The sequence below is a fragment of the Sinocyclocheilus grahami genome, unplaced genomic scaffold, assembly GCF_001515645.1.
Source record: "Sinocyclocheilus grahami isolate Dianchi unplaced genomic scaffold, SAMN03320097.WGS_v1.1 scaffold1127.1, whole genome shotgun sequence".
In the NCBI taxonomy this organism is placed as follows: Eukaryota; Metazoa; Chordata; class Actinopteri; order Cypriniformes; family Cyprinidae; genus Sinocyclocheilus; species Sinocyclocheilus grahami.
Window position 1 is genome coordinate 167,594 of NW_015506306.1, and position 23,710 is coordinate 191,303.

At 37.7% G+C, this 23,710-nt stretch overlaps 1 protein-coding gene across 5 annotated transcripts in view; it reads right to left on the reverse strand.

Annotated features, from left to right (window-relative positions):
* LOC107567093 (E3 ubiquitin-protein ligase RAD18-like) overlaps positions 1-23,710 on the reverse strand; it is a 37,980-nt gene that overhangs the window by 8,180 nt on the left and 6,090 nt on the right. For 4 of the 5 annotated variants that reach the window (XM_016252705.1, XM_016252703.1, XM_016252702.1 and 1 more), the window contains exons 6-11: positions 23,579-23,693; positions 19,813-19,994; positions 18,948-19,018; positions 18,670-18,730; positions 12,987-13,106; positions 9,647-9,785 (exon numbers count right to left, since the gene is read on the reverse strand). In XM_016252705.1, coding sequence (XP_016108191.1) covers positions 9,647-9,785; positions 12,987-13,106; positions 18,670-18,730; positions 18,948-19,018; positions 19,813-19,994; positions 23,579-23,693 — 688 coding nt within the window. The remainder of the gene's footprint in view (positions 1-9,646; positions 9,786-12,986; positions 13,107-18,669; positions 18,731-18,947; positions 19,019-19,812; positions 19,995-23,578; positions 23,694-23,710) is intronic. The other variant, XM_016252706.1, reaches the window with a different exon arrangement.

The window sequence follows — 23,710 nt, forward strand, 5'->3', positions numbered from 1 at the left end:
TTGTGCAGTTTAGAGAGCTTCATTGATTATAATGGAACTTTGTAAGATCACGATGAACGAAGATGAGTAACGCTTTTTAGTGATAAAGGGAGCGCTCTTTGCGCACTTTCTAGGGTATAATCCATTCAGAATTTGTATGAAACTTTCGTTTTTCGGACACATAGGCTACACCCTGCAAAGTTTCGGGAATGACATCCGCATATTTATGCGGGATTCACTCTCGGATAGCAGTGATTGGCAATGGACGGAACATAAAATATGTTGATTTAATTCTGGAACCGGTCCTTGCCAAACCGCCACAGACAGCGCTCGTCCCGAGCGAGATCTAATTCACAGACCAAAAGTGCGTGTAAACTTTACTGAGATCAGGACATATCAACCAGTAATTTCATTTCATTTCCAGTAACGGACGGTAGAAAGTTCAGCAATTAATGGTGTGCGATTTATGACAGAATATAGTCCCACAACTGATCGTTTATTTTTTCCTCACGTGTCTCACCTTAGGTAACAACGATTCAAATCAGAAACATTTCAAGTGACATGGGAAAAAGACACGGAAAACTTCAATGAACATTAGAAAAGCAGCGTGCACATTTCTGGTTTAAAGGTGCTGTATATAGGATTGACACCGAGTGGTTGAACTAGGTATTGCAGTCCAAAGTCAAAATATTGGAGAGGGTTTTTTTTACCCCACCCCTCCTCCTCAGACTTGACGCACACGCAAGTTGCCAGATTGACGACACCAACAGGAACGAGCACACTTGACAATGAATGAAATGAAATACGCGGTGTTTTCTGCCAACTGGCAACCCGGGGTGCCTAAATACAATTGGGTAAACTGGCAGTGGGCGGGTTTCACAAACCAAAACAGAGACCAACATTCCGGCCCGGAACGCACATTTTCAAATGAGAATAACTGACTGTAGCATTGTTTTTCAGAAAAACAAGTATGTTAACTTAGCACGTTTCTTAAATATCTGCAAACATATTATGGTATTTTTATGCTTTAGTAGAGTCAAAAACATACATACAGCACCTTTAAAAATGAAAGGCCAGCAACTGACAAACGGGAAGCATCACCATTCAAGTCAGCAGAAAGAGCCAAAGCTAGTCCACAGTTGACTAAACGGTGGCAACCTCTTTAAGTTATTCTTGACTGTGTTGAATTGACTGCTTTGATGCGTTGCAATACGGTAGTGTCACGGTCACGGTGTGTGGAAACAGGCAGGGATGACGAAGACGACAATAATTCCAATAAGCACTTTAATATCCACAACAGGTAACATCCAGGCAGGTCAAGAACACACACACACACACACACGGGGTAACATTCACAATAACCGACAAACTAGAATACAAGAGACAGGAACTAATATAGGGCAGATAACGAGGGGCAGACAGGTGAGCACAATAAGGTGATTAACTAATAACGAGAACAGGAACAACCAAATAAGGAGACAGAGGGAGAAACAACAATCGACAGTCCACAGAGGTGTGACAGATCGCCCCCCCTCCCGGAAGGCGCATCCTCACGCATGGTGACAGTGGGAGGGACGGAGGGGGACTTAGGAGGAGGACAAAGGAGTGGATTGTGGGATGGTGACAGGGGAAGGCAAAGGGCTGGCAGGCAGACATGACAGGTGGAGGCTCCGGCAGAGGACGGACTCCCAGGAGGAGGACGACTAACAGAGTCCAGGGAGGAGTCATGGTGGAGGAAGGGCTAACTACTCCAATGGGCCGACCGATGGCGGCAGAGCAGGGAGTGGAGGACCCTGAGGTGGAGACGGAGAGCCGATGAGCCAGGGCGACGCCGAGGATCCGGAGGCCCAAGGCGGAGCAGATGGCGCCGGCGACCGATGTTGAGACGGGGATCCGGAAGGCCGCGGTGGAGCTGGAGCGACAGAGGACTGAGGTGGAGCCGGAGGGAAGATGGAGCCTGACAGAGCCTGAGGGACGAGGCGGAGCCAGAGGAGTGGAGTCTCGAGGTGGCGGATGGTCAACGACTGACCAAGGTGGAGCCGGAGCAACGATGGAGCCCGGTGGAGCTGGTGGACTGATGGGCCATGGTGGAGACAAGGGAGCTAGGAGCCATGGTGGAGCCGCTGGGTCGCAGGACCGAGGTTGAGCCTGGGCCTCGGAGGCTGAAGGCGGAGTCGAGGGATCCTCCATACTCAACGCCAATGGAGCTGGAGATAGGCAGACCAGCGGCGAGCCCACGCCACAGATGGTGAGCTGAGGGTGAGCAGAGAGGCTGACGGGATCCAGTGGAAATGGCGTTGAGCAAGGAAACAAGTCTATGAGAGGTGGTGGGAGAGGGAGGTTGGGTGGGACATCTTGCCAATCCGACAGTACAGATGAAGATGGAGGGAAGAGTATTTCAGTATCCAAGTCGATTAATATTCTCGAGTCCAGTGTGAGCTCACCCTCAGCGGTGGTGCCATTGGCGGGGCTTTCCGTAGCCCCCGCGATGTCCACGGCCGTCTCCACCGTCGCTTGTGCTGCCGGCTCTCGCACCTGGTAAGATCCTTGGGGCTCAGGCTCCAGGGTGATCATCCGCTCTGTCGCTCCTGATGGCGATGGCTCAATGACTGCGGCAGGCTCTCTGTCTGCGGTGGGCTCGGGCAGCTCCGTGCCGTGGGGTGGAAGTTGACTGGGCTCTGGGTTCGGAGTGGGGTTGGTGTCATCATCCGCGATGTCCATGGTGAGTCTCGATTGGCAGGAAACCAGCACCCACTCGATGAAGGTGGCGAGGCTCTCTCGAGGACCATTCCCGGACAACTGCGCTCGTGTGGTGGCGTTAAGTCCAACTTGATAGAATGTGCAGAGGCAGTTGTCCGGATAGTGCGTGAGGTTGGTGAGGGCCACAAAGTGTGTAGTGTGGTCTTCGAGACAGCGATCCCCCTGCTCCAGCAGCAGGACGAGGACGGCAGGGTCATCCATAACAAAAAATAAAAACTGACAAAAACCGGAAAACAAATGAGGGGAAACACATCGCTATATGTTTCTTTTTGGGTCGGTTATTCTGTCACGGTCACGGTGTGTGGAAACAGGCAGGTATGACGAAGATGACAATAATTCCAATAAGCACTTTAATATCCACAACAGGTAACATCCAGGTAGGTCAAGAACACACACACACACACACACGGGGTAACATTCACAATAACCGACAAACTAGAATACAAGAGACCAGAACTAATATAGGCCAGATAACGAGGGGCAGACAGGTGAGCACAATAAGGTGATTAACTAATAACGAGAACAAGAACAACCAAATAAGGGCACAGAGGGAGAAACTACAATCGACAGTCCACAGGGGTGTGACAGGTAGGGCATTGTTTTGTTAATTATTTTGCTTTATTTCATATATATATATTTTTTTTTTCTTGCCCCCCTGACTCAAGAGTCAAATGTCGCCAAAGTTTATATATATATTTATATATACACAGTGGGTACGGAAAGTATTCAGACCCCCTTAAATTTTTCACTCTTTGTTATATTGCAGCCATTTGCTAAAATCATTTAAGTAAATTTTTTTCCCTCAATGTACACACAGCACCCCATATTGACCGAAAACCAAATCCAGGTGTGAAAAACTTGTTGCATCTTTCCCAAAAAGACTCATGGCTGTATTAGATCAAAAGGGTGCTTCTACTAAATACTGAGCAAAGGGTCTGAATACTTAGGACCAGGGTTTGAATACTTTGGCCAGACGGCCAGCTCTAGGAAGGGTTCTGGTCGTCCCAAACGTCTTCAATTTAAGGATTATGGAGGCCACTGTGCTCTTAGGAACCTTAAGTGCAGCAGAAATTTTTTTGTAACCTTGGCCAGATCTGTGCCTTGCCACAATTCTGTCTCTAAATAAGAAGAATGGGATGTAATTCATTCTGTCACTGTTTAAACTAAAGTTTGTTTTAGATTCAGGGACCAAGCAGAGCCAGAAGAGAGAAGATTAATGGTCACCAAATTTACAAGAGGGAAGAAAGACAGGACAGAAATATTTCATATTTTACACTGTTTCTACTGATCAAACACAAACTCCTTTATTCAAAAAGTTACAATTTCTTGCTTCCACAGATCTACTGCTGTTATTAAAGCAAGAGAAGGGACCAAATCAAATACCAAAAATGCTGAAATTCATATTAAAATTTTAATTAAAAAAATAATTCACTGAACTTGCTATACTTGCAACATGATAAAAATTACATTGGAAAAAACTATTAAAATTGCAAAACCTCCTCATATAATATAAAGACCACAGAAATGGTAACGTGGCATTTTCCTGATGATTCACAGGACACAGAGATCATGTTACTGTTGAAACTTCAGGGGAGAAGAACTTCAAAACATCTTCCTACCTCAAGCATTTTGATTGGTTCTACACCTGTGAATCACCTCAATGTCACGGTTCAACAAAAGCACTCAAATGCATAACTTCAGGGTGAATAAACGCCACAAAGCAGATCAAATCAACCTATGAAGCTGAGATTTCAGACTTTCTTTGACAATAATCAGAAACGAATCCACCAAAAACTTTTAAACAAAAAAGAAATATACACTCTTATCCCATCCAAAAATATTTATGATTAAGACTTCAACTGTAAGATTTAATAAACTAGGAGAGAAGTTTTAGTACAAAACAGAGGACATACCCCAGAATAGAGCTTTAGGCGTAAACAAATAATTTAAATTAATCTCATTTTTACAGCATGAACTCAAAATGTCAGTATGCAAAGTGCTAATGACAAATACAGTATCTTAAAAAACTATTCAGTTCATGGTCTGCAATATTTTAATAAGCATATACAAACTAATCCCTAGAATACAAGAATCATCCATGCGAATAAGCTCCTAGTATCAGTTAATTACCCAGAGTACCAAAGCAGAACACCATCCATCTCAAGACTCCAGTATGAGCTGCAGTTATGAGCCTGTAATAGATCTTATCACCTCTGATTTGTGTCCTTACACTAGTGGAGCTGCAAACGTTGCGGACTTGATGCATTGCTAAAAATTGACTTTAACCTTTAACTCTACTGACAGCAAATCATTGTGTGCGCCAAAACTACAATTTGTAAATATATATATATTTTTTAAATCAACTAGTCAGACCTCGATGAGGCACTGGCTGATGTGACATAACATATATACATAAATGTATAGATTTGTCTGGCAAGCCAACGAATACGGTGCAAATGAAAATTTCTCATTATCATTCACCTTGTTAAAACGGTCCACCCACTTTCTAAAGACACAATGTGGAACATCTGTTACTAGAGGCCTGCTACAAATTAATAAAACAAATACATCAAATTATAGTGCCCCTGAGCCAAGCAGGACTGTGCACACATAACATCTTATTACATTAATCTACATATCTAAATGCTGTGTCCTTACAAAGGACGCCGTGTAGAGCTAAGCAATCAGGGCCACTTGTGAGAGTAAACAAGCGAGATTCATTTTTCAGTTTAACAATGGCAAAGATTATTCAAGTTCATTCGTAAACTCTTTACAAATGTTACATTTTTGTAATTCCCTCAACGACTTTCTTCAGTCTCTCGATGGGCATGACCTGGCATGAATATTCTTATGAAATCTGGTTAAAAGTTATTAGCACATCGACTACATTTTCCGTCAACAAAACCACACTATTAATGAAAAACCCCATTTGATGAACTTCATCACACATTCTACACATCATTTTCACCTGAAACTAAATTCCACAGTCTTGCATTATGATTAATAACACGACTCTTGGTGACAGCTCTCAGGAGACTTTGATACTGGCATCACAACAAAATACAAAACTGCAACAAAATATAAAACCAATAAAAATGTACATGTAAAATGAATATTATGGCCAGGGCATTGTTTTGCAACATGCAGCAGCTGCTCACACACAAAGTGTAAAAGGCATTTTGAGGGCCACAGAAAATAACTTTCTTACAGTACTAGTGCATTAGAGCATGTAACTAGATCGGATCGTTAAAGGGGCATTATCCACAAGCAGTGAGAGAATCAGAAACTCATGTAATTTGTGGACAAAAGTTTTATTAACTAAACACTAACACATAACTAGTCTATACAAACAAACAATCACACAAGCAGGAAGGGCAAATGAGACCGAGTGAATGAAACCTTTAGAGAAACAGGGAATGAAGATATGAAATGGAGTCAGTTAACTACCTGAGTGAAACCATCTGCTCCGTTTTACAACGGGGTCTACAGCTTATACCAGGGATCCTCAAATCTGGCCCACAAGATCCACTTTCCTGCAGAGTTTAGCTCTAACCCTAATCAAACACACCTGAGCATACTAATCAATGTCTTCAGGATAATTAGAAAATCACAGGTAGGTGAGTTTGATCAAGGTTGGAGCTAAACTCTGCAGCACATTGGCCCTCCAGGGCAAGATTTGAAGAACCCTGGCTTATACTAAACCTCAGTTTTGTTTAGTTAAATGTACGATACTTGCATTGCCTTGGCCGGATCACTGATGTGAGGCATTTTAACTTCTATGGAGGTCACACCTCCAGGGGGTCAGTGAACCAATGTGGACTTAAAATTTCAGAGGGAAAGTTTACAACTCTTTGTCCTAGAACTGGATTGGGTGCTGATGCAAAAACTATTCAAGATTCTTAAAACACTAATATGTTGCATAGGTATCAACCTATAATATACACTCATTTAGATCATCAAAATTCAAATTCAAATTCAGCGGGATTGCGGGCATTGCGCATAATTATACTGATTCCCGCAGTTTCCGCGCTTGTAACACGGGAAATTTTCACAAATATTTCAGCGTGAATGACGCTAGGGACAGATGACGGAATGTATCATTTGCACGTGCTTTTGAGTCTTACCATTTTAAACATTCAAGTGCTCTATTCAGTAATTGCACGCTCTCTGTGAGACCCCTTTCTGTGAGCTCACACCCAAAGCGCGCACATAGAGCCACAAGAGCGTGCGACTACAGAATGAAGTTGTGTTGAGCCTTATTGTGCGGAAAAGGCCAAATACACACAAAATTACGTCAAAATGCCCGTCTTGATGTGTATTCACGTAAACAGTCGATTTATACTAAACATTGTCGGTATATAGACTATTAAGAGAATGTAAACAGTTGAGAAACAAAACTTATGATTAACAGTTAGATCCGTGCATGAGGTCTTAAAGAGACAGCAACTTAAATAAACCTGCTGCTGTCTGTCATTAATGTTTATTTATCCATTAAAGACTAACTAGTGTTATTTTAAAGTGAAATAGATTATTCAGTTTCTGTGGTATTTCTGTACCTGAATATTACTGTTATACCTACCTGAAAAACTTAAAGCACAGTTAATTTTAGTTGTATCTTGTCATTGTATTGGTTTGTGCCATTGCTTGTCATTTATCTATTCTTATTTTATTACTGACTGTTTACTTGTATTTTTAGTTCAAATAAATTCAATTCAGAGTCTTCCTCACAATATAAATATGAATCAACATTATAAATTGTTAACTAGTGGTTCTATCATAAGCATGCATAAAACTGAATACAATACAAAAGAAAATAATGATCATACACACAATGTATTGGCATGTTCATTCATAAAAGGTTTTCTATGAATGAATAGGGAAGAGTCTATTTTTATGGGCATTATGTGTGTTTCCTATGGGGAAATGGAGTGAGATAAAATACGGAAAGAAAAAACTGTAATGGTCTCTAATGGTTGATATTTCCTCCTGCACATGTTTACGTTTACCAGTAGTATCACTAAAGGATTCAGAAACGGTACATTTCAGAATCAGAAATACTTAATTTGCAGCAAAAAGGGTGTTAATGACGGCCTTGATAGCATCTAAAAACCATTTACATGGTAATGCCAGACTGATTTGCCTAAAAAAAGCCTTTTTTAAAATTCTGAAATATGCCACAGCTAGGCTTCAAAATGCATCACCATGACCAATTTATAACTGGACAACAGCCACTGATTACATTAAAGCTTTCATAGGGTAAGTAGTACTTATTTTCAGTACTTTATGATTTCATTCCCTGTATATTCAATGCATTTGATACATACAGTATTTGTATTTGATGGCATAGTACTTTATTATGCTAATTTTATTGTGAGTTCAAATTATCTTTGTTTCTGTCTTTGTTGTAAAAAATCAAAGCTAATGCAATGAATCCCAACAATAGAAACAAAATGATTCTGAATAGATCCTAATGTGAAAAGCAACAAGGAGCTCTCAATCCCTTAAATATCAAAGTATTTGAAAGCCTGCGAGATAATGAAAAATTCTCCAAATCTGTTTCCTCAGTGACTGACAGGTTCCTTTCTGCCAAAGTTAACATCCCACACCTTGACCTAAACAGCTCACAGGATGATTGCAGAGCAAAAAACCTGTCAATATTGCTTTAAAAACAGCAGGAAATTGGCTCATCTGCTCTGAGAGAGGAAGTGAGCCAATGAAAAACTGTACAAGATAGTCAGGAACAGAGCATGGAGAGGGCACTGGAAATTATTTACAATGTTTCCACAACTGAACGTGCTCTCAATCGCAGGTTTCCAATAACAGTGATATTTAATCCTAGAGATGGACGTATACAGTATTTGAAGTGGCCTAGAGAAAGAAAGGCAGGGAGGAACACTACCCTCGGGTTAGGGTTTGAAAGCATTTTTGGTCAAATGGTATTCATTTCATAGCATACTCCCAAGACAAATCAAAGCAAGTCCAAGGATCTATTCAATGTTCTGTGGCTAAATGAAATGCTTACTTGTTATCAAGACCACATTTAGATGTATGCCTTATGGATTCTAAGTATAACAAAAAGAAAAATGAAAAGACAGCACCTCGCAAGCATCTTGACTAAAAAACAAGATTTAAAAAAAAAAAGAAAGACATTCTTAAATTAAACTTCTCTGACTGAACTTGCCCTGAATAATAAATACTGCGTTATGATGAATGACTGTCTATGCTGACAGATCTTTCCCACGAAATCTCTCCACATGAAAGTTAATTAGCAAACACATGATTTCAAAGTGCATGCATTTACACAATACTTTGCTTGCAAAAACTATGCGGTTTCAAAGACAGGCCAAAGAGGAGTTTTTTTTTTTTTGCTGGTCCTAGATGCAGATTTAGACATCAGGGACTGGATCTTGTTAAATAGTTTTGCTTATAAAGCATGTCAACATATTCTGTTACACCAAATACACAAAATAATGATCTTTAAAAAAGCAATAAAGCACTCTATGCCATGCTGTATTCAGCTAAAAGACATTGGTAGACAAAAAGCTCAGCAATCTGGTCTTATTTCCCTTATGCTTAAAGATATAGTACACCCAAAATGAAAATTCTGTCATCATTTACTCACCCTCATGTCATTTTAAAACATGAAACAATACATATAACAAATGCATTGTGAGAAATGTCTAAATGTTATTTTGTGCCCATGCAAATGTCAATGGTCACTAAAACAGTTTAGTTATCCTTCAAAATATCTTCTTTAGTGGTCTACAGGAGAAAGAATGCCATACAGGTTTGTAATAATATAAGGGAGAGTAATTGATAGAATTTGGGGGAACTATCTCTAAGTATTGACCACCTAAAATTATTCCAAATACAAGGGTGGAAATAGTTTGCTTTCAAAAAGAAGTACCTGCTGACTGACACTTCACTGATTGTAGGGCTTGACGATCTTGATGGAAGCTCAATTACCCCCTCCATCTCTTCACTCTTTACTTTCAGCATTGTAGAAACGAGAGGCTGGGGAGTGTTCTGAATGCTGCTTGGTGCACCTGTTACGTTGAAAGACAGAAGACGAAAAAATGAAGAATTCAGATGCAAAAGCCTCTAAGTGCCATCTGAAATGTTCATCTAAAATGAGTATTTTTATCAGGCTCCTGTTTATGTTCAGTTATTTCACTTTAATGGCATAGAAAAAAAACCTATACATTGTTAATAAAGTAAAATTACTGAACCTAATCATAGGAGCCTGGTAAAAATGCTAATTTCAGAAGAAAATGTCAGACGGCACTAGAGGCTTTTGCATCTGAACTCTTCAAATACAGTTATGAATACACCACTGGAATACAATCTTGTGGACAACCTTGTGAAATACAACCCTTTAATATTGATTATTGGGACAATTTTTTTGTTAATATTTTCTTGTATATTTTAGACGTAGAAAGAATCTAAAATAAAAATAAGTCTCTGAAGTCCACATATTGACTCTGAAGTCCACATATAGAGCCATTAATGCTTTGTTGATAAGAGCATGAGACCGGTGAATTAACATTAGAGCAGGTGATGGGATCTGCAGGCACTTGTTTCCTGCAATTTTTGAGGTGCCACACAAAAGTACTTAAGTTTCAAACCGTGTGCAGGGCTGTACAGTGCGACATACATGTCGCACGTGCTACGAAAAAACTGGTCTGTGCGATGAATAAATGTACCACTGTTGCACGAGTGTGATACAGTTTTGCATGTTTATAACACAGCCGCTTAAAAGTGTGAAGTGATTTCGTTGTGCTTGTTTGTGTGTGTGAGATTGATTATACTTGGTAGTTAGGGGTGTGCGATATGACGATTTTTGATCATGGACGATTAAAATGTCTCCACGATCTGCTTTTGAAGAAATATCATTGTATCGTGCTACAGCGCACATTCTATCAGCTGCAGACAGTTCTGGCGCCTCCCTCCATCTCAATATAATGTACAACGCCACATGCATTCACATCAGTGTCACTCTCACGGGACACTGCACTTATGCGCAATCACAAAACTACATTTCCATTGCTTTAAAGGAATAACGGTTAAACATTTAATTCACGTGCTGTTCTGCATGCACTTTTTCTGAGCATGCACTCATGAAGCGTGCTCACACAGAGTCAGTCAAAAAGCGCCTGATTATTAGACCAAGTTGTCTTTTTCGCGTCTGACTGATTTTGCGTCTAATACTGTCAAAAACAGTATTAAAAGTTTACATATAAACGCAGTTGGTTATGTCTAAAGTGAAAGTAAACAGTTGGGAGAGAAACGCGTGCAGCTCTTAAAGGGACAGTAGCTACTAAACATGCTGCCGACTGTCATTAAAGGGATAGTTCACCCAAAAATTTTTATTTCTGTCATTATTTACAAACTCACATTTTGTCTTAAACCTGTATTAATTTATTTCTTGTGCTGAACACAAAAGAATATATTTTGAAGAATGTGAGTAACCAAACAGTAGCTGGTCCACACTGACTTTTACAGTAGGAAGAAAATACCATGGAAGTCACTGTGGACCAGCAACTGCTTGGTTACCCACATTCTTCAAAAATAACTTATATGTTCAACAGATGAAATAAACTAATTCAGGTTTAAAACAACTTAAGTAAATGATGGTATAAAAATTAAACACTATTACAGAATTGAAAGACAGATGACAGAATTTTCATTTTTGGTGAACTATTATTTTAATGTTAATAAAACAACAAAACACAGGAAAAAAAAGTATAATTGATGTATGTAGTGTATATAGTGTTTTATTTTAATATTTGTTCATTCAATTTCTTGAATGTTACTGCTAAATACTGTACCTGAAAAATAAAGCAGTTTGTTTTATTTGTATATTATGTGTATTTGTAATGTATAGCTTTCTTATTTTCTAATAACAAAGATAAAATTATGACAAAGATTTTTTATCTTTGCTCACTTTGGCCTAAATGTCTGCCATTTTTTTATTTTATATTTTGTTAAGGTGTAAGAGGTGTTATGTTTCTGCACTCTACCATTTTTAGCAAATTAAGAAAACTTTGTCTAAAAACAATTTTCATGATGGTTTGTATTTTTTGTGCTCTGTATGGAACATCAGTGCCTGTTTAAGTGATGAACTCCATGTGTTTGTTTTCAGACATGATAACAGACGTATTATATTTGTGCTACAACTTTTTGGCCTGTGCTACAAAACTCTGTAGAACCAGTGCTATGTGAAAAAAAAGTTAACGTACAGCCCTGGTGTGTGTGTGTGTGTGTGAATGAAATGTACAGCACATTTCATTCACACACACAAACACTGTTTGAAAGTTTAGTATATAGTAACTCGGTCACTACAGTGGTGGTAGATTTATTAGGTTTAATTTTATTTATTTTTTTGCATACATTTCCTCAACATTCAAGTCCTAAAACTTGATAAAGAGAGTCTAATCAAAACAAACAACACACAACATGTTATATTTTCACTTGTTTACCAATTAAAATGCTCTAATAGTGAACCTCTTTGTTGAAAAAGTATGTGAACCTTTTTTTTCAGAAAAGTAATAATGCAACCAAATGTTTTAACAAAACAACAACTTTGGATCAGTCCTGAACGTCAGATTGGAAAAATGTTGGTCCACTGTCTTTTTGGAAAGCAGTGGCTTTCTCCTTGTTATCCTGCCATGCACACCATTCTGTGTGTTATCTTGATGATGGACTCACAGCTTCCTAAATTCACACCTGATTTTTATCACCCTATTCCGATTACTTTAAATGAACTGATAATGACTTCTGGATCATTTTGGTAAATGTATGAAAAAACTTTTATTTTTAAATTACTTGTCAGTTGGATTCTGAATATAGGTTAAATTGACAGAACATTTTTAAGGGTTCACAAACTTTCGAGCACCACTGCAGTAGCAACCATTTCCAGCATAGTGTCTTGTCTATGGTCATAGTCACTTGGAGATTACGGGACATTCTACGACCTAATTAAATATCAACTATTCAAATTTGTGACTATATGCAATTTCATTAAGCAGTTAACTACAATTAACTACAAATCAAGCTAAAATGACCTACACAACCTGCCTACATTTAACAAATGTCAGATTTTCTAATTAATTCATTGCTGACCATCAGTTAAATCGTCAATCAATCAATATTAACTAATGTTCAAACACGGATATACAGTATGGGGAAACATGGAAACATGTAACATCTTTAAGTGCAATCTGAAGAGAAACTGAAGACAGTGGGACCTTTGGAGTCTGTCTCCTCTGTAGACTTCTCTTCTTGTTTGATCTGTGCTCTCTTGGATGTCTCCAGACGACCTCTGACCTGGGCAATCAAACGGGAAAATTCGCTACTGTTCTGCTTCCCTAAGTAAAGGAATCAAAAGGCAGAGAAATAAAGTGTTTAGTACTAATTTCAACTTACTTATATAAACAAATTAAGAAACAAATACTGAAGCTTGAAAAATGGGCATTCTATAGCAGACCTTCCAAAGTTTCAGGAGGCGGAGCATATTATTAGATTTTGATGAAAGATTCATAAAATTTTCCCCCACCTTTTGCAATAATGTGCACTAAAGAATCAGGAACGTGCACTGTTAAGTAAATATGGTCAATTATGATTTCAAGCTAACTTTTTTCATTATGACTTTATTATTTAACCTTTTTAACCTTTAATAAAAAATGCCAAAACCTGCATTATACAACAGTCATGCCTGGATAATAAATTATTACATAATGTCAAAATACATTAATAAAGTAAAAAAACAAAGCCATAAAAGGAAAATCTGAATGTTATCTTGTACCAAAAATGAGAGGATTATATTTCAATCTTAGCTTTCTCTTCAAACAGAGAATGAATCCTGCAACGGAAAATAACAGTGATTCTGAAAGCACTGGCATTACAAGGCAGACCATGATAAATGTAGTGGCGAAAAACAACAAAAGCAGATGAAAGGTTATAAGGCCTGGTTTTAAAATCACATCAGCCAAAAGCCCAAGGAGAGATCAGCTGAAATGACAAAGAACTGCAGGAGATATCCAGCACAGGTCACTATCACTAACACACTGCTTTTAAATGTCCTCAGACCCTGACATTCATCGGTGTCTGTTTGTGATGCAGCATATGAATCCTGTTTCTATTCCCAGTATATCTGGTATAACTGAATAGGGTTGAATTTATCATATTCGCATCTCATTCATGGAACACATATATATGGTTCCCATTTGAAAAGTCAAGTGAAAGGTGAATAGCTTAAAGAACGTAGTTTTACAAAAACAAACATATACATTTGTAGAATCCAACAGGTGTAAAATCTTATCAAGTCATCTTTGTTTTTAGCCTAGTAAGCAGGTACACCAAGAATTTAATGGAAGTAATGCTTACAAGAAAACATAACCACAATTTTCACACAACATTCATCTTTCAAATTTTCACATACAGCAAATTTGTCCAGCAGGGTCCTGTTATTCTTAAGGGCTAATTGTTAGCCAATAAAACGGCACACTGAGCGACATTACTCAGTGTTATCTCAACCACACTCTTGTTACTCACTGAAAACAGAGCGCGTGGATTCTAATCTCAAGTGTACATGGTGTGCATTAGTCATGGCCTTTATGGCAAGTTAGCCTGACATCTCTTACTTCATACAACAACAGCTGAAAGCCCATTTTGGCAATTCCATTAGAAAGCCTATTTAGTGTCATTTTTCACAAACCATTGCTGGCTTAATCACAGAATTGCTAAATATGGAACTTTATCTCAGGAATAATGACTTGTTGACTGTCTGAGAAATCACTGCCTTTTTATGTGGGCAAAGTTTAGAAACAACTACAAACTGAAAACAGCTATAGAAAAAAAACAAAAAAACATCTCAATTACCCAGAGAACCCATGATGAATTAGTCTTTGGGATCAACCTACAAATTGGCATCATGTTTAATCAGCTCCATTATTTATTCCTAATCGAATAATGTGAATAATTTATGAACCAGAATGCTAAATGGAACCAGAAAATATAAATTCCAATTTTGAACTTTGTCGTCTTGTAAATTTGTCATTTTTAAAAGCATGTTTTAAATTGTTCGAGAATCCTGTATTTTTATTATATTAGGTGCACATGCACAGTTTTGAAGTATGCTGTACCATGCTGTGTTGATTAACTTGTTTCACTTGTGCTCTGCAATTTCCTTCGTGGAACTGATACAAGTATCTATCCATCTAAACTGCAGATCTCAATAAAAACGGTTTTAAGTTAGCCCAAGCCATGCCACCCACCAGCTGTATCTGATCTGCGTCTCTTCTTGCACAAGTTATTCTGACGCTGAAGACACTCAGTAAACAATGAAGTCAGACATTTCTTCCAGAGCCAACAGCATTATAAAATTGTGAAAACGCATATCATGTGTTTTCATATCAAACATGATACAAGTTCTTGAATTTATTCATTCTTGCTATAAGCAAAAAAAGCTGTGAAGCTGCTAGGATAACTTAAAAGCCCTTAAGTAGTAGTTTACGGATAGCTAACACAGCTTACTCTCATAACGCTACAATGCTTTAAACCAGATAAACACAGGGGATGATTGGGAATGATAACAGATGGCTTTCTCCTGCTATTTTACCACCCCACAGATTTTGTATTTGACAGGCGTTCCTATTTGGTGACAGTCTACATTAAAATATGACCATGTGACAGAACAAAAAGAACATTACAGGAATCTTGAAACCATTACTAAGAAGTGGGTGGTAAAGTGTTACAAGACTTCAATGTCTAAATATTCTGTTTCTTTCTCAAGTCATATTGTGTCATGCTCAGGAAACTTGGGATAGAAATCTGAGGCTTCAGAGTTATTTACTGTGGACAAAAGCAGGATCAGATCTGATAATGGCCAGTTACCCGACAGGCTCTTGAGCTTAGCATCCTTGTGTATATATATACAACAAACAAATAATGAAAAAAAAAAAAAAAAAGACTACAAATGTAATGACTTGCAGAACACACAACTATAAACAATATTATAGTGTACAATCTAATCTAAGACTCTGAAACAAAATCATCCAACAAACATCTCCACACAACACATATGTGCCAAAATTATAAACGCATGTAGAAGAAAACAGTTCAGTGCTCTGTTCATTTTCATTTCTGACAGAGATAGTTGGGTTTAAACTGGTAAATGAAAGGTAAAACGCTATATATACACATTCAAAAGGAAAAAAAATCTATTTCCTACAGGTCCTTGTAAACATACAGATCCTGAGGCAAAAGGCATGAAAAAAATTCCTCAACAATTGAAACAAAGCTTCCCTAGTGCTATGATAAAGAAAATAAATGCAAAGATATATGAACAAATAAATACATAAATATTAAAGAAATATTTTCAATGATATTCTGTTTATAGAATTGCGCTATGGCCTAACAGTGACACTTTTGTTTCATTATTTAGGATGAACCTGTTGTATAGAAAAGCTAGATTTCTGGAGTGTCTTATTCACCCCGGGTCATTTCCCCATTCATCGGACACTCCATGAAGCTGGTGAATCATCAAGCCCTTTTGATGATTAATCAAGAGTTTATCTCGGCATGCCGCTATTTATAGATCTCCTCCGTGCTGCGCATCAATATTTCAACATCCTGTCTCCGACATCAGTCTGGCTGCCCTAATCGCACAGTGGCTTTTATCTTTTGCTGCTAGGTCAATTTTACATGACAAATATGGGCCACGTTTTCTCACTTGGCGAAAATTACACCAATCCACCTTAAATGGCTTTATTTCTAATGGGAGGAGGTTGATGGGGTAAGTGGGTTTTATTATAGCAGAGACGCCACTATAGGACTAGAAGCTGTAACCTGTTCATGCCAAATAGAAACACAAGGAACAAAACCTTTAGAGTTGAAGTTAATAGGGCTCAACATTTGGACCCTACTTAAGATAACCGAAGACAGATTATGCATATCGAAATCGTCAGGAGAGAAACTTCCAAATGAAAGCATGCAGCTCCACTCAAGACCTAGCTAAATCTGTATTCGGTTTAGAAATCTCTGCACCACAGTTCTGCATAGAGTCCAAACCGTACCTGAACAAGAAGATCTGATATATGACGTGGAAGAGGCAAATCAGAAAAATTATTTTTGATGATTACGATCATAGCTGCACCTTCAATCTTGCAGCCATTTTCTGCTCAGCAACTCAATGCAGCATAGCTACAACACTTCTTTAATGTAATTAAACAATATTTTTCACCAAAAACTAGTTACAACAACATATAACAGCAGCTCACATGGTACATCTTTTAAAGAGACTGTTCAGTAGATAAATATTCCAAATGAACTTAACATAGCCTTATGAGACATTAATAGCAATATTTTCTTTCAGTCCTGACTTTTTAGATCATTTAAAGAATGAAAATGACAATCTAACCATTGCTTATGTAAGTCATATGAATGATTCAAATGCAAATCCTAAATGATTTCTTAAGCACTTGAACTTAAAAAAGAAAAAAGAAATACAAATTTGCCATTTTTTTCCAGACCAAAATAACTGGATAGTAGGCACATAACATTGAAGCTACGAGTAGGGCTGGGTATCGAGTTCGATAGTTTTTAGGCACCGACCGAATTGACCGAACAGACCGAAAGTCATTAATTTCCAATGGAGAGTAGCACGGGAGCTGCATGGAGTTTCAATCATATGTAGATGTCCGTTCATACTACAAGACCGAAAGCGCGTGTTATGTGACCATTCATGCACATGCATCATGCTACATAAGACCAGGGTTTAAATTGGGCCGGGCTGTCTGGGGCTGAGCCCCAGCACTGAACATAAGACTCCAGGGCTTGACATTAACTCATTAACGCTAGACAAGTAACATGATTAAAACATCAGTAACCAAAAATAACTATGTAAACACCAAAACGCAATATTATTCTGATTTTATTACATTTAGAGTAAGTGGCGAATAGTGGATATAGCTACTGAATATAAAGCATCTATTGACAGTATAAGGCTGCGCTGCTGAGGCGAGGCTCCCGCAGACTCTCCAGGAGAAATCAAAATGCGTAACACTAAGAAACTCAAAATGGAAAGTTTTTATATTTAAAATACAGTTAGTTAGGCAACATCACACAACGTTTTCACCATTACGACTGTTTAATAGTTCTATAAACAGTTCAATAAGCAAATACAATAATATTAGGTCACTTACATTTAAGGCAGAAACGGCGCATCTCACAGCAACCAGCCTATTCATTGCTGATTGAATCCGTGTTCATTAGCCCATGCAAAAACTTATTTTTATTAAATAAGCACAAAATAAGCACGTAATTTGCACAAAACACACACACACACACACATATATATATAAGCTCGATACCAATTTTTTTTTTTAGATAATGTAATCTTGTTCAAATAGATTTCATAAAATTGGTATCGAAAAAAGTATCGTTCAGGAACCGGTATCGAAGTCAAGGTATCGGTATCGAAAAAATGTTAACGATACTCAGCCCTAGCTACGAGTCCTCAATTAAAAAAAAATAAATAAGTAAGAGTTTGAGACTCAGAACTGGACTATGCCTTCTCATCTCAAATACTTACTGCACACGGTCCACAAAAAAGTGAGAAGACTCACCCCAAACACTATAAAAATACTATACTGGAGCCACGGGGGGAAAAAACATTTGCTAATATCTTTACCTAATAATTTACAAAAATATTCAGATTACATATGCTCAGTCAACCTTGAGGTAGGAGATAGTAATGTTATTCGGTACATAAATCAAACAGACATTTTTATTTTATAATGCACAGGACAAGCAGGAGAATGAACCTGACCCTGTTGTGACATCAGTGCAAGGACATCACTTCCTCTAAACTGACAAGAGTAACAGTCTCATTCTTTATTCAGTGTAAGTTTTTATAAAGCCAGGACTTACGGTACTTTGAGTGTAACTCCTCAATTTCTTCAGCTGTCTGATTCTTCGTAGTGACGATTAACTGTCAGACACAAAACATTACGAAAAAAGAATAAATCTAAATGCTGGAGTTGTTTCAACATGAATGCACTTTTAAAAAGCTGAACCATCACAAAAATGTATTTTATAAATAAAAATAAAATGCAACAGAGACATACATATAGAAATATATATGACATTATATACACATTTATATATATTTTTATATTATAGAAATGACAATCTATAGTAGCACATACAGGTTTTCGTTTACTCTCCAACTGATTCTTTAACCTCTCATTGTTTTCAAGTTCTTTGGCAATTTCTCCAGCTGTTAGAAAAAGAAAAAGCAAAAACATTAACTATAAAATACAACCACCTTTTCTGAAAATAACAACATGTAAATATATACAAATACATAAAAATCCCACCCCAATACGTACAGTACCTATTTGGTTTTCTTGCATCTATTAAAGCACACAAAAGGGATGACCATTCTCATATCATTCTGTATAACATGACCATTAGATTTTACACAATCTTGTGGCACAGAAGTCAGTTTGAGTTCTATAATTTATCAATTCAATATGCCATTGTATATGACAAAACAGAACCTCACAGGTAGTGTGAAAAAAACTAAATCCACACTCAAGCCCAGCTCTTAAACAGAAACCATGGTAACGTCGGGTGAATGAAAGAAAAATAGAAGGTTTCCTGCAAATCCTTTGACACCTCAATGAAGAGAGATGAATTCAGCTCTGAAAGGGTCAGTGGGAAGGGAAGCAGTAACTCAAACAAAACTTGAGGGATTAAAGTACTGTATTTTTCCACCAGCCCTGTCATTTTTGTGCCAGGGTCCCCACAGGGTGACTAACTCCAGCACATAATTTACATTTCACCACCTACAATCACTGGAAAGAGTGAATCTGTGTTCAGCTAAACTCTTTCACCGGCAATACAGGCTGGGCCAAAACATAGGCTAATTCATGTCATTCATCATCGTGTTAGAAACGCACATTTAAATGAAATCCCAACCATGTTTTCCAATGGCTATAAAGCAACGTCTTTCAATTCACCATATATTTTTTCATTTGTTCATTCAGTTATTGATCTCTGACTTTATACCTGATTTGGGGTTGAGTGCATCACACTGTGCATTATAAATGTGGGTGAATTGCTGGTGGCGTCGCACGAGCTGTTCTCTGCTGCCTTGAGCGGACAGGTGGCATTCTTTAAGCATCTTCTTGAGTTTTGGAACAGAAATCAAAGTGTACAAGAGCTTAGGCATCGCCTTTCGCCTTCCACCACTGAAACACAAACACATAAACAAGTCACAGAGTCACTTAAAGGAAAAAATGTTAAATACATTATACATAATAAAATACATAAATACAAAGTCAAAAAAATAAATTAAATAAAAATCATTCAAAACAAATTTACAAAAACAATTCCTGAAATTTTCAGCTTTTGTATAAAGTATTTTTGCAGCAATTTTAGATTTGGGTTCTATGGTAATTTTGCACATGAAATCTATAAGCAACAAGAGGGTGTTCGTTACCTGAATATGTTAAGATAAAGAAATAATCCACCCTTTGAGACAAGAATGTTTTATAATTAAATTTTTAATTAAAAGTACACTATTACTTTTTTGTTCAAAATTAACTACATTTAAATAAATATTTAAAAATTAACCTGAAACACTACAGTAAGCTTTTAAGTGTTTATATTTTAGACCTGCTGGGATGGATTTCACTGGCAATTGCGTAAAATTGTCACTTTCCTGTGTGGGTCCCACCATAGCCGTAAATAGAGAAAAGTAGGTCCAGCTACTGAGTAGCTAGCTACCATGTAGCTCTAACAGCAGTGTGAGTTTACTAGATAGCATTAGCTATTGTAAAGGGTCATCCCATTACAGATTGTTTCAAGGATGGACCGTGTAAATTATAAAAGCTAATAGGTTGCCAACTTAACGTAACTATTCAGGTCATAGCACAAGCTTTCAATTAGATTTTCAAGTCAAGTATGCTAAAGTATCTAGAATGCTAACTATAAAGTCACAACTTCATAGTTTTGCTGTGTAGTTTGGGCAACTGATGTGCTGGAAAGTAACATATCTCTGGCTGACTGAAACAGGTTCTCCTCAAGGATTTGCATGCATTTGGCTTAATCCATTTTGGCCTTGATGCCAACAAACTTTCCAGTTCCACCATGTGAAAAAGAAATCCCCCAAAACAAAACACTGCCACCATGGCAGAGTAGGTGTTATCTGGTACCGAGTTGTATTTTTCGCCAACCATAGCGCTTTGGTTTCAGGCCAAAGAACTTAAATCTTGTCGGACCAAAAACATTTTTACTACCAAAATGGTTCAGGTTTTTTCTCATGGCTTTTACATGATTTAATGCCAGCCTTTCTCAAAAAAGGTGTTCTCCAAGACACTGACACTGTCACTGGTTTCTGGGTCAGTTCTCTGAGAGATGTCCTTGTCCGGTTGCTCAGTTTGTTAGGATGGCATGATCCTGGTAGTTGGCCATATTGCTATTTACTTATTAACTTGTGTGATCTTTAGGGGATCACATCATACGTAATTTTATGTTTCCCTGATTTCCTTCATGAAATGTGTCACATAAACAATTAAAGAAAGAAGTGGCATGCTTATGAAAGAGGCCAAAAAATGGCCTAAAAACACTTTGTCTTATTGGTATCTTATTAGGCATGATGTGTAATATTTTTTTTTTCAAATTGCTTTTTGTATACTTCCTTTTACACTTCGTTTCCTGAAAGGCTGATTTACAAGATAGTATTACTCATGAATCGGAATATGACTAATGCGGCAATATTTCTTTGTTTTGAATTATACTGGATACAACAACCTTCAGGCTGTACAGTTAAATAGCTGTAGTGATTAAAGGCACAGTTTACCTAAAAATTAAAATGCTATCATCATTTGCTCACCCTCATTCCAAACCTGTATAACTTCCTTTTTTCTGTGGATTCCAAAATAAGAAAGTCTCAGTGTTTTTTGTCCAGTGTACTTTGCCACCCAATGTTCTTCAAAGTCTCTTCTTTTGTGTCCCACAGAAGAAAGAAAGTGATAAAAGTTTAATATGAGGGTGAATTATTAATTAAATCTAAGGGTGCGTTCACACCTGGCCCATTGTTTCGGAACCTGGTGCGTTTCCCCCCTTAGCTCGGTTTGTTTGGGCATATGTGAACACGGCAATCACGCTCAGATCCGCGCCAAAACAATCGGTCTGAGATTGCCTGAATGAGGTGGTCTCGGCTCGATTGAAAACGAACTCTGGAGCGGTTCGGTTGTAGTGAGAAAGCAATCCGAACCAACGAACCAGGCTATATCACAATTTATGGTAAGTAATTACGTAAGTGCCGTGAAAAGCATTAGCTTTGTTGTTTTGGTAATACCTCAAAATGAACCTGTGAATGTCTGTGGGTGAGCATGTCTTTGCCATTCAAAAATCAAAGCGCACTTTTTTTTATTTTATAATGCCGTCTTATTGCTCTTCTTTGTAGTAGTTGCATTTTAAAAATGTTTTCCCAATCAATCCTGGACTCCTGCTCAAAATTATAAATTATTATAAGTACAGCTACAAAAAAAAAACAAAAAAACAATAAGCCCGCAAAGCTGTTATTGTTCCATCCTGACGGATGACATGCGTGACAGCTAAGTGGAATCCCGGAAAATAAACCGTGGAACTTTGACCAATGAGAGAACAGTTTACTCGCGCGTGACTTGTATTAACAAATTTGGTCCGTTTAGAAACTTTGCCATATGAAAGCGAACCGCACCAAGAATAAAAAGCAACATTGTAATAATTTTAATGGCCACAGGAATGCTGATGCATGGCATGCCCTCATTAATCATGTTACCCTCAAGGTGTCCAGTAAATGAAATCACACTTTCTGTCAATCAGACACAAACCAAAATGTCGGCCCTTCAGAATGTCCCTCGGGTGAAAAAGGGGAGAAACGAAGACAAGCTATAATCTATAGCAGGGATCCTCAAATCTGGCCCACGAGATCCACTTTCCTGCAGAGTTTAGCTCTAACCCTAATCAAACACACCTGAACATGCTAATCAACGTCTTCAGGATCATTAGAAAATCACAGGTAGCTGAGTTTGATCAGGGTTGGAGCTAAACTCTGCAGCGCATTGGACCTCCAGGGTAAGATTTGAGGAACCCTGATCTATAGGGAACGTTATTTAATAAGGATCTAATCCATTCTTTAACCACAAGTACTCTTCAACTAATTTTCAAGCGCCCATAATTATTTACCACAGAACAGTGGTGAACAGTTTTTCAAATCTGTTCAAGAAAAGCTGTTTCAGCCGCAATCAGTTCATTTGTTAAACTCCATCCAACTAACTCAGACACATGCAAGAATAAAAATAAATAAATAAATACATGGTTGTAAAGAGTCTCTGATTAGGTAGAAAAATAAACAGGTCTAGAAGACATCTGAGCACACAATCTGCACAATCTTAAGAAAAGTTAATTAAATTATATAATACAGCAATTAGTTCTGCTCCACTTATATGGTTGGATAAATGATGTTTCAAGATATTTGAAATGTTTTGGCGTTTGCATCACTCCTCTTGTCTGCATATGCTACACTGAACATTTGATCCTGGTTTAGATTCTTTTGAAACTACGTTCGTACGTGAAAATAAACAATATCTACAAATATTGTGTCTGAAACGTCAGTTATTCAGTATTAACTTATTTTTATTGAACTACTGCATTTAAGCAATTTCATCAAGTAAAAACTGAAAGAAGATTCTGAATTTATTTCCTCTAGACAATCATATAAGACCATTTGTACTGTCAAACTTCACATTGTAATATTGCATTATGGGGCAAATATTCTCCATACCTTCTCAATCCCTCCATCTTATTGTCTCTGCTCAAGCACATATCCAGATGTTTATTAATGTGCTGTTCGGACACACCTACTCCACAGACAGGACATTCCACTGCAACACACATTACTAAAAATAATTGTTTT